At 33.7% G+C, this 12,511-nt stretch overlaps 1 protein-coding gene across 1 annotated transcript; it reads right to left on the bottom strand.

Annotated features, from left to right (window-relative positions):
* Nucleotides 1-1,971: 1,971 nt before the first annotated feature.
* Nucleotides 1,972-5,309, bottom strand: LOC115983558 (G-type lectin S-receptor-like serine/threonine-protein kinase LECRK3). Its single transcript, XM_031106265.1, has 2 exons — nt 5,176-5,309; nt 1,972-4,342 (listed from the first exon to the last, which is right to left on the bottom strand). Exons 1-2 carry the CDS (start codon nt 5,307-5,309, stop codon nt 1,972-1,974), a joined length of 2,505 nt encoding a protein of 834 aa, XP_030962125.1.
* Between the last annotated feature and the right edge of the window lie 7,202 nt (nt 5,310-12,511).

The following is a 12,511-nucleotide window of genomic DNA, read 5'->3' as shown; positions in this document are numbered from 1 at the left end:
TTTCCATAAAGATTAAATAGGGTAAAAAAATTATCAAGGATTATCTAGATCTAGATCGAGTACCTAAATTGTTATTTTTATAGGAAAAAAAAAAGAAAAAAAAAAAACCCCAATTTCTTAATTTAAAGAGAGAATAACTGAAAAATATTAGAATCATCATCTCAATTCCTGAAGAGGAAGAATAATCAGAAAAAATATGACAACAATCCCAAAAATCATCCTTTCATGAAAGCAAAAAAATATCCTGTAATTTGTTAAAATTCTTTACTCAGAGCTAACCATAAACTTTGTCACTACCATTAGATCCATAACCATAAACTTTTCAGCCCTCAATGAATTGACCCACAATTTGACCATGCTTCAAAGACTCTTTCCCCATCGAAACCCCCATACCATCTTGTGCCACCCACAACCCATTCCCATGGGCAATGAAGAGAGAGAGAGGGGGGATACTTTTTCCCCCTTTTAAGGTATTCATGATTTTTTTTTTTGAGTTGAACACAATTTTTGATAAGAAAATTAAAAATTTCTTAAAAATTTTTGAACTTGACAAAATCCAGTAACAGCGGGGTAATATGCATATTGCCAATAAATCAAAGAATCATTGCTTAGTTTTAAAGTTTAGGGAGTATTGAGGGGCCGAACTAGATGTATGTACTCTAATTAGTATAAGACAACTCTTGTGAATGTTTCAAAGTATCCCATTATTAGTTGATTACAGAGAAAGTGCAAGTAATTAACCCTCGATGTATTGGTGTTTGGCTTGCATTCAAGTGCTCTTGTGTGCTAGAGGCGACTCGAAAACGACATGTATCCTAAAATGACAACATGTTGACCAGGTGTTCTGTCCAATACACGTAAGCATTTACGGAAGCCTCACCCAATGTATTGTCGTATCCAAATAACATAGTATACGACTTATTGGCATTTACTATTTTCATGAGCAAAACTGCCGAAAGCTAGACTTATTCATTTTAGCTGAGTTCTAGAATCATGAGTTCATGTCAATTCCACACGGTTTATTGACTTTATACATGAATTAGTATTTCTGGCCTATAAATGAATCAGTTAGTCCATAATTGTTAGCAGTTTCGGTCTTTGAGTTCTCTGCAGCACAGCACCACAAAATTACCAATTTTAGTTAGACATGACTTTTATACTGAAATTTTCACACCCAACCAAGGCTTTTATTTTTGAATTGTGGTGACCCAGTCAGAATGCGTGTTATGAAATTTTTTATGAAAAATTGGTCAACTTTTCAAGGGATACTTTTTGTGCAGTTTTGTCAAAGGTAGGTGGCGGCAATTAGAGTGTAAATTTTACTATTCTTTGTGATTTTTGAAAGACTTTTTTTTTTTGTTTTATTTTTTGTATTTTTTGGTGTATTTGAGGTTTAAAATTTTGAGAGTGCCTTTGTGCTAGGTTGTTGTCTCAGATTCATTCGGCAGATGCGGGATGGGAACACCTTTAACTTAACTGAATTGAGAAGTTGTTGAAATAGAAGTTCAAATGATTGAACGAAAACATTGATTTTACTTTATAACTCCTTTCTAGCACTCTCAAGCTGAGGTAGCTAGATGGAGACTAGGAGAAGATTAATAGATAAGCTTGCACCACCATCCGTTTTTGTTTTGCCAAGGATCCAAAATATTTATTATATAAGGTAGACAAATGATAACAAGCTATGAAAAAAAAATTGGAGAACAGGGCACATGGCCAAGAGTATGGAGATCCAATTCTTTTGAAGAAAAAACTCTTCCGTTTTCATTATTGTGCAAGTATTTGTCTATCTAACGAGTTGAATGATCATAACAAAATACTAGCAGATTTGCAAAATTTTGAAGTTGAGATTAAATATGAGGATAAAGCTTTTTTGTTATTAACTTGATACCTATGTTCACTTAATTACTACACCATTGTATGGAAATGATAAAGATTATATTTGAATTTATTGTCCAATATCAAGGTGAACTATTTTTTTGAAGACAAGGAAGTAAACAATGAAGGGCGTGGGGGTACAGAAACTTCAATAACTCCCTCAAGCATTTGTGTGACCTTTATCATGGAGGGTCTCTGTGAAGGATTTTCATGAATACACCAAATCGCCACAATCACAAGTCTTTCTAGCCTCTTCATGTCATTCTTTGCCTCCTCATCATTTTCTATCAACTTTTCTAATCTTTTATCTTTGTAGCATTCATAAGCCCAATCTATCAATGCTTCCTCGTCTCCCAATGCAAATGTAACACTGGACTTGCAACAAATGATCTCAAGTAACATCACACCAAAACTATAAACATCAACCTTAACTGAAATGGATCCTTTCCTAAACCATTCAGGTGCAAAGTACCCAATTGTTCCTCTTATTCCTGTGCGAGCTGCTCGAGATTGCTCTGCCAACAAAAGCTTTGCTAATCCAAAATCAGCAATCCTTGGAGTAAAGCATTCATCTAAGAGTATGTTTTGAGGCTTTATGTCACAGTGTATGATTTGAGTGCTGCACTCTTCATGTAAGTACATGAGGCCTCTTGATATTCCAAAAGCAATCTGCACTCTTTGGTCCCAATGAGGCCTTGATATCCCAAAGAGAAAGGTGGCTAGAGAGCCATTACTCATATATTCATATACCAGAAGTCGGTGTTGCCCCTCGTCACAATAACCACGCAACTGAACTAAATTCTTGTGATGAGTCTGACCAATCACACTCACTTCTGTTTTGAATTCCTTCTCACCTTCTTCTACCATTTTATCTAATTTCTTGACTGCAACAAATCTTTTAGAATCTGACGCAAGGACCCCTTTATAAACAGTTCCGAAAGCACCTTTACCCAATATTTGCTTGAAGCCCCTAGTTGCTTCTTCAAGCTCTTTATATGTATAACTTCTCACATTTGTTGCAAATGTGCTATCAATATTCCGTGGCAAATTTAGCTTTTTATGGTACAAGTAGATAATGGCCACAGAACTAGCTAGGAAGAAAATGATATTGAGAAATGCAGAGCTGCCAAGGAGTACTGCCAAGACAACTATCAGAGACTGGCCTTTCTTTTCTATACCTGTATATTTAGGTACCTTGATGAGAGCTATGCTAGTAATATTTGGGCTTTTTCTTCCATTGGACAAAGGATACTGCTTCTTCATACATGTCTTGCCTTGATCATAAACTGCTGCAACACACAAGCAATCATCTAGGCAATGTTGAATACAGCTTTCCTCGGAAACACCAGGTCCCTGAAGAAAGTCGTAATCCGAGGATGGCCAATCCATGTTTTCAAGCTTTACAAATTCTACATGCTCTTTATTTACTTCCCATCCATTGTTGTCGCAGCTAGGCAGTGCAAAGTTTGGTACACACCCTGACCAATTGTAGGATTGGTCCACGGAGGAAAATCCAGGAGGACATGAGCAAAATGCCGTCCCTCTTGAACCGTCAAAGGTACTACAAATGCTGTTGGGCCCACAGAACCCACCTCCAATAGTGTCACCAGAAAGTACACTACAAATATCATCAGGAATGCTTTTCACTACAGTCCATGATGAAGAAGAAGAACAGGTCACAGACTCATCATTTGTGGTGTCCTCTTTGAAGTGTCTGTATAGTCTGAAACCTCCGTCATGATCAATCCTAGCCAAGTAGCAGAAATCTTCTTTTGAGCCTGGATATTCCTTGGTAAGGTTGTGTACTCTGTTTGATTCGTTTGCGTCTTTGATGTACATGTATCCGTCCTCAGTAAAGTTCAACTGTGATTCCCAGTTCAGTGTGCCGGTGGCAAAATAAGCCTTCTGAAGGGGTTCAGATGACAGAGATTTTGTCAGAGAATAAAGCACCAAATTGCCATCAAGCTGTACAGAAAGCTGGAAGCGCCCATCCGAATGATTTGTATCAGATTGACGAGACCTGAGTGCGGTATCCATGTACAATATTTGACCAGGCAAGATTGTATCAGTAGGCTCTTTGAAGCTTTCCCATACAGAATTATTCTGCTTATCTAAAATCACCAAGTTCCCATTGTCCAGCAAACCCACACAACTGGATTTGGAACCATTCCTTGGAGCCTTCCATAACTCATTGGTTCCAAGGTCATTGAGAACAAACTCGTTGTTGCTGTTCTGCGTCAGTTTTGAACCTTGTGGTGCTGGTTTATTGCCATTTGCAGACCAAACTATGGTTGGGTCTTTTGTTTTATAAAACCAAACTGCAAGCAAGAACTGATTTTCTTTCTCACTTTCAAGAGGATGGAATCCGAAGGCAAATTCTTTTGACCTCGACGTGATTGGATTACTGTTTTGCCCTGCAACTAAAGGTTTGTCCAGCTTTATGTTACAGTCTTCTCCGGTGTAGCTGAAAACAGTGGGAAGGAGAGGAAGAAGCAAAAGCAAGAGACAACAAAAATGAGGAAGTGTTGAAGTAGCCATTGCTGCAATGTTTATGGCAAATGGGCTTATGAGTTAGAAAGAACCCAGGGCAACCTTTATATAGAAGAAAACGTCTAATAGGTTTAAACTCGCTTTTCTAAGAACCACTGTTTTTTTTTTTTTTTTTGAGAAATTCTAAGAACAACAGTCATTTGTCATGGTCAAAGATATTTTAATAAAATAATAATAATATATTGTTTGGAAAACGTCTAACTAAAGACTACCGAGTAATTTTTCATTTGTTGACTAGCGAAAGCATGAATACTTCAACAATTTGCAATATCCGTATTGCACATGTGTCCAATGTGAACTTTTGAATACCTTAAATTAATATCTTCTTAATTAGTTATTATTATTTAGAAAAATTTTACTCCTTATGACATTTTGTATGATAATTGGGATTTTATTTTTTTAGATCTAACAATATAATATTTTATTAAATAATGTGACATCAATAAATAAATAAATAAATATATATATATATTATATATATGTGGCACCTTCTATAACTCCTTTATTTCAGTTAACCTTTTTTTTTTTTTTTTCTCAACTTATTACACCTCATCTATTACTCCTTATTCCTCTAACGTTTAAACTTTCAAGTATACTATTAATTCAGCCCTGTTACGTCTAAGTTCTAACCCTTCATTTGCCTGCTCCTTGCAATTATTCAAGTTATATTTTTGGCTTTACCATACTTCTAGCCCTGAGTCTTAACAAAAGACTAAAAAATTTCTGTAATTTTTTAATCTCTCTTGCCTCTCCTCTTCGCTCTGCAACATCACCACCATATCTTCATCACCATCGCCAAACAAATCTGCAACTTCACCATCATCTCTTGAGCCAAACTGAAAAAATTTCACAGCAGAAACTGAAAACCCAAAACCCACCATTTTAGCCAAACGGAAATCCTAAACCACCTACCACCGCCACCAGACAGCCCAAATCTCTACCATTGTCACCCGCGCTGCCGTCGATCTGGAACCCAAACCCAAACCCAGAACCGCAACACCCCCACCCAAAGCCGATGCTTTTGACCTGAGGAGGTGGACGGTGATCTGAAAAAGGGTGGGGATCTGTTTGTTTTGTGGTTCAAAAGGTGATGTTTATGGCCAAGAAAGAAGTCTTAAATCTTTGTTTTGGAAAATTTTCTTTCATTACCTTCTCGCATGATTTCAGTATGGCTAATATGGTGGGTTTGTGAAATCTTTTCAATTGTTCTTCTCAATAAGATGATAATGGGTATTGCCTAAAATCTATGTTAGCAATGTGCAGTTCTTCATTGTTGATTTAAAAAAAAAAAAAACTGGTGCTTCTGCCTCTATAATGTCGGTGGTGATACTGGGGAGAGAGAAGAAGAAGAAGGTGACGTTGGAACTTAAAAACGAGAAAGAGAATGAAATAAAACAATAATGAGAAAAACTGTGGTTGACGTGCCTTCTTTTTAAAAAGCTTTTAGATGAAATAGTTGCCACGTGTAACTCATCTCCCATTACAGAATTACAGTGAACCTCTCATCACATTTGAATATGGCAAAGAGTACAATTGAATAGAATGTATTGATACAACATTTCAAATTGTTCCTGAAATAGATGAGAAGCTCTTTTTGAAGGGTTTTTGAACTCTTAGAAGATGAGAGAATGGCCACAAAATTTGCAGCAAGGAAATGGTTATTGAGAAAGGTTTGACAGGTCATCTATTTTGCTTGTCAAATTGGGATATAATTTAGATTTGGTTCCAGAGTTTTGTCAATGTAAATAAGATCCAATTTTAGAGTAAAGATATTTTTGGAATAGAATTTCTTGCTTGATTCATTGTTATATTTATACCCAAATCATTTTCAACTGTTCAAGGTTTTAATAGGAGTCAGTTTGATTTTGTTGGGAGTACCTGCAGCTGCATGGTGATGTTTACTGTCTTGCTTCATTGATGAAAAAGTAACTAAGTTTATGTACACCGATTTACTTTTTTAAGGCATCCTACTTACAAATTAAAAATAAAAATAAAAATAGTCATTAGTCTTTTATTAACTTATTTTTAGGTGGTTTGGGCTTAACCCCCAACTGTGTTTGGGCTCATGTTTGTAGAATTTATCTCCCTATCTCTTTTATTCACTTAGCAATAAATAAATAAATAAATGATACTACCAGAGCACCAATCAGTATAAGCAAATTTCATGCTAAAATGGCAAAGAGGGTGTTGTTTGCACCCAATGCATTATACATATATAACCTTTTTGGCATTTCTGCCATTTGGATCTCTAAGAAAAACAACCCAAACAATTTATACTTGTGGCCCAATATGTCAAAATTTACCCTATTTGTCAAACTGTATATTGTTTATTATAAAAAAAATGTAAAAAAATTGTGTCATTTTTTTCTTAATGCGGATCATTTCATTTACATATATGAGTTCAATAAACATTATGCTGCTTGCAGTGTAAATTCGTGTAGTAGACTCTGACTGTGGATTGGATGCTATAACATAGAAGTACTGGTAAGAGCATTTGCATTGGACTACTCAATAGGCTAGTCCAGCCAAAATATGCCAAGAAAGCCCAATTAATTGACCCACATTGGACTTGCAACCTAATAACAAAAATTCATGCAAGCTACACTAGTCATCCAAACATAACTGGCATTGCAGCTTAAACAATTGCATTTTTTTTTTTTTATTCATTTTCTTCCTCCATACCTGAGCTGTTTGGTAGTAGTTGGTTGCGGGTGTGGGTAGCAGCATGGGCAAAGGTGTGCAGTGCAGTGTGGCATAGTGGGATTGACATGTGCATTGGCAAAGACAAAGTGAGAAAAATGTAAAGAGTAAGACTAAAAAAACCAAGAAAATCAACCTCCTCTCTTATAGTATTTTACATACATTTAGTCATACCCTCAATCTTGAATAAATTACTTCAAAGGGTTTCAAATATACCACCGAGGTGCTCTCCACGCTTTTCATTGATTTTTTCACACCCCAACCATTTTTTTTTTGGTTAAAATCATTGGTCCCCTCCCATTTTTTCATCCCCCAACCAAATGGACCAAGTGTTTGTTTAGAAAGAAATTGATTTTTGTGTTTTTTGTTTTTGTTTTTGTTTTCTACTCATATGCTGTGGTAGGTTTTTTTTTAATCACCACGTAAGTTTTAAGTGTGCCAACTTGTCATTTGTTTGCCACATCAACATTTTTCGTTAATAAGTTTCTAGTAGAGACTAAATTAACTACAAATTGAAAATAGTAAAGACTAAATTGATTGTTACTAAAATGAAGAAACCAAACTAACTATAACCCCAATGTATGAACTAAAATTGTAATTTCACCCAAAAAAAACCAATATGGAAACATAAACTTAAATTCCTACTTGGCAGCTCTAATGTGTCAATGGCTATATAAGACAAATATTTTTCAATAGCTCTATTTTGTCCCAGTACCTTTATTTTATATGCCATACCAATTACGAAAGGACAATTGACCAAGAGCAATCTTTGAAATTCCTAGAGCCAAAGATGTTGTCACTTGCATGAGTTACATTATGGTTAATAAAATTGCTATATTTGACATGAACCTTAATCATATTATGATAAATACTTGGGTCATTCACAAATACAAGTTGCCATTGAAAGTTCGTCGTCCTCAAAATTTTCTGGCTTCATATCTTGGTTGGAATGTGGTTTCCAATGAGCTTTTCTACACATAACAAATTTCCAGTAAACACATTGTTTGTGCCTATCTCAATGGTGTGTAAAGTCTTGCTCAAGATGGAGAATTGGCACACCTTTCCATTGAAGGTAAGCAGCCCAAACAGTTACTACAGCTAATGATCCTTAATTTATTTTATATAGTTCCCGATGATGAATCAGCTTCAATTAAAACTAAGCTACAACTTAGCATATGATATTCTTTGAATATTTTTGAAAAAAAATTACTACCAAAATTGGTCACTAAAGTTACTTCTCTTCACTACATGAAATTCTCTAGGAATTTAATAGTTATCCTTCCTACTTTGAACATGATTATAATAAAGTGCATCTATAAATGAAAATTCACACCTTTTTTTAAAAAAAAATTTCTTTCAGGTCTTGACTACTATGTTTGATAACCATAAGGGCAATCCTTAAATAATTGGTGACATATTTGCATCACTTGGAATGAAGGTCCATGATGGCAAAAATGGCCCTTATGTGTGGTACATTTTTTTGGTATTTGTTCCTGGAATGTAAGACTTGGTATTTGTGGCAAAAGATATATTTCTTACTATACCTCGCAAAAAAAAAAAAAAAAAAAAAAAAAAAAAAACTAATTATTAACTCAAATCAAATCAGACCAATGGGATAAAGAAAAAGAACTTGTGATCGAGAGTTGGAATGCCAAAATACCTAAATATGCACAAAAGTCTATATAAATTTACCAAAAAGATAAACAAATGTAATGTGACAATTAAATCAAAAAAAAAAAAAACCATTAGTAGAAAAAAGTGGTTGAAACAATAAATAAATAAATAAATCCACCAAAAGAGAAACAAAATTGGAGAAAGAGAGAGAGTGTTGAGCTTTTTGGTTGTGGACAACTTGGAAGGAATAGGGAAGAGAGGTGGAAATGAAGTGAAAAGAAATTTGTATGAAAATTAAGATGGAAGAGGGTGGAAGTAGATGAAAGGTTGAATAAAGTGAAACTACAGAATTTAAAAATATATTACGGAAAAATATTTAAAAATCTATGAAGAGAATCAAATTAAAATTTTAAAAAGACAATAACTGGAAGGGATGAAAGATTGAACTAATTAATAGACAATGGTTGAAGAAGGTAAAAAGTTGAACAAAGTAAATATTACCAAAAAAAAAAAAAAAAAAAGAGGGTTGCTAAAGATGTGGTGCATAAAGAGTTTTATAAAATTTATTACAAAATTTTCATTATCATATAAATAGTATAGATATGTATAAACATTGTTTTTGGTTTTTGATTTTTCATTATTTAGTTTTAAACATTTAAATTAAACTAGATAAATATGTAGAGAAAAAGTTATATGTAGTTTTAAAACTGCCCAATATGAATGTGTAAAATCAATAATCACTTTATATATTTTTGTAAAAAAAGATAATATTAATTTCGTGACTAATGATGTGGCAATGAGGTGGTGTAATAGGAGCTTAGCAACAATAAATGATACACTCAGCTTGCTCTTATATATATATATATATATATATGTATGTATGTATGTATGTATATTGCATTGATAGATATATATATATATATATATATGTATGTATGTATATTACATCAATGCAATTTTTCATAAAATATTAATATTATCCTTGGCTCCAGAAATTATAGATGACTTCAACAAAGAAAATAAGGAAGCATCAACTCACTTGAAGTTATACAGGGGCAACACTAATTGCCATTGAGCCAAAAAAAAAAAAAAAAAATTTGTAGTTACATCCTACATCAATACAATTTTCCATTAACATAACATTTATCCTTGGCTCTTCAAATTGCATATGACTTTCAATAAAACAAAAAAGAAGCATCATTTCAATTGAAGTTAAATAAAGACAGCACTAATTGTCACAAAGTAAAACAAAATCTAGGAAAATTATTGAATACTTCGTGAGTACCATATATGTACTTTCCCTCTCTCATATAAATTGTGGGTCTCACCATAAATTTAATTTGTAATTTTTTATTATAAAATTATGGCAAAAATACACATTTGGTCCCTATATTTTGGGCTAATTCTCATTTTGGTTCTTAAATTGATTTTGCGCCTCCTTAGACCCTAGAAATAGAAAATCATTCTCATTTTGGTCCTTGTCGTCAACCCACTAACAATCCTACGTGACAAACAAAGTGTACTATTGACACAATAAATGCTAATGTAGCTATTAAAATAATAATTTAAAAAATTATTCGACATTTAAAAATTGTCACGTCAGCATATAAATTAATATAAAATAAAACAAAAAATTTTAATGTATCAAAAACAAAAACAAATAATTCAAATACTAAAATAATTCTAGTTTCTCTTAAATAATAATAAAAAAAAAACTGAAGAATTTTGATTTAAACCGAAATAATTCCAAAAAAAAAATACAAATAAAATTTAGTTGAAATTTGCCCAAAAAAAATAAATTTAGTTGTATTTGTAATTTGCCCCAAAAACAAATAATTTTTTTTAAAACAAGTTTTCTCTCTCTCAAACCCGTTAGAGCCCGTGGATTTGTCTTCTCAAACCGTTGGATGTCTCTTGGTTCAAGCTCTTTCGGTTCAAGCCATTGCCACTGCATCTAACGGCCGAAAACCCAGATCACAATACCTATCAGCTCTCACCCTCCCACGCTCTCTCTCCCTCTCAGTTTCCTCTCCATAGCCCAGCCACCTCTAATCCCTCTCTCCCACCCATCATTGACTCTGAGATCTAATATCTATGTTAGAAATATACTTATCATTTCAATCAGTTATTTGAAGTATTAATGAGACCGATTGCTCATCATTTTCTTCAGCTTTTAACCAAAAGGAATTGTCTTTTGTGCTCTTTTAACCTCCACACACCAGTGGCGACGCCACGTTGGTCCCAGGGTGTTCCCAAGAACACCCTGAACTAAATTTTTAAAAAAATTTATATAATAATTAAATTTTTTTTATTTTTTTACCCTTTAAAAAATAGGAACACCCTCAATCAAAATTAGGAACCCTCAAATAAACAAAAAAAAATTATTTGTTCTACTTTCAAGCAACCAAAAAAAAAAAGCCCAAAAAAAAAAAAACCCAAGGTAAAGCAAACCCAACATATTACAGTAGCAAACCCAAAGATTCTCAAAAAAAAAAAAAAAAAAATCCCAATATACTGATCAGATTCTCAGAAACCAATGGACAGTGCTTCAAAGAAAGATAGAATCCTAACCTAAATTCTAAAGAAAAAAACCTAACCCATAAACCCAATATACTGAGCTCCAGAATGGCAGAACGCCAGAACCAACGGATCGGAGAAAGAGATCGGAGATTGGATCAGTCTTCCTCTCCTCGACGTGCTGCCCGAGTCCCGACAGCGTCGCCCCTCAGCCTCAGGCCTCCTTGCTCCCTCAACCTCAAGGTATTTCATCTCTATCTCAGTCTCTCTCTCTTCATCTCAAACTTCTCAGTCTCTTAATCTCTCTCTCTTCATCTCAGTTTCTATTTATTAATATTTACCTTGTTTTTGGCTTTATCTGGTGTTGGTGTTTTTTTTTTTTTTTTGGCTAAATTATCCGGTGTTGGTGATGGACTGATGGTGTAAGGTGTTGGTGAGATTATTAATTGTCTTTTAGTGTTAGTGTTGGTGTTGGTGTCGTTTGGTGAGATATAATAAATTGGCTTTATCTGATTGGCTCTAGTCTTGTGATTGGGACCATGGGGCATTGGGGCAGGGTAGTGCAAGTGTTATGTGTGCTTGTACTAGTGCTAGTGCAAGTGTGCAACTAATAATTAATAAATATGGCTGTGTGCTATGTGCTATGTGCTAGTTGATTAGTTCAACTAATGGTCATAAAATATATAATGAATCACTCTTTTTTACACTTGGACTTAGTTATATGGCCTATAAATTTTTGTGCTGCACAATTTATTGACTTTTTTTTTTTTAAGTAATAGTGTGATATTCCAAGTATCAAACAACCATAGTAATTAGTTGAACTAATTAATTTTGTTTGTTTGGGATATTAATTAACCAATAATTAATTGGGGAAAGCAACTAATAAACAATAATTAATAATTTAATTAACCAATACATTATAAAAGACAAATAAATTAAATTATATTAGGCTAAATAACAATTAATAATTTTATAATTAATGAAAAAACAATATAACAAATTATGGTTTATAAAAGACAAACAAATTAATGAAACAACTAAACAACAATGCATTTGGAAAAAATTTTTGGAGCCTCTACTAGGAAAAATTATACTTCTTAAGGAACACCCTGGAAAAAATTCCTAGAGTCGCCACTGCCACACACCGAGAATGGAACCCAACATCAATAGAGTAAACAATAGTGGTGATAATGGGTAGATTACCATCATTGTCAACATCTATGGAATGGGGTTTATTTCATGTGCTAGTTGG

Source organism: Quercus lobata, chromosome 4, assembly GCF_001633185.2.
Source record: "Quercus lobata isolate SW786 chromosome 4, ValleyOak3.0 Primary Assembly, whole genome shotgun sequence".
Lineage (NCBI taxonomy): Eukaryota > Viridiplantae > Streptophyta > Magnoliopsida > Fagales > Fagaceae > Quercus > Quercus lobata.
The sequence above is the reverse complement of the archived record's forward strand: the minus strand, read 5'-3'. Positions and strand labels throughout refer to the sequence as shown.

Coding starts and splice junctions, on each gene's coding strand:
- LOC115983558 (XM_031106265.1), bottom strand. CDS start 5,309: ATGGTGGGTTTTGGGTTTTCAGTTTCTGCTGTGAAATTTTTTCAGTTT. Junction 4,343..5,175: donor TTGCAGAGCGAAGAGGAGAG/GCAAGAGAGATT, acceptor CACTGTTTTCAG/CTACACCGGAGAAGACTGTA.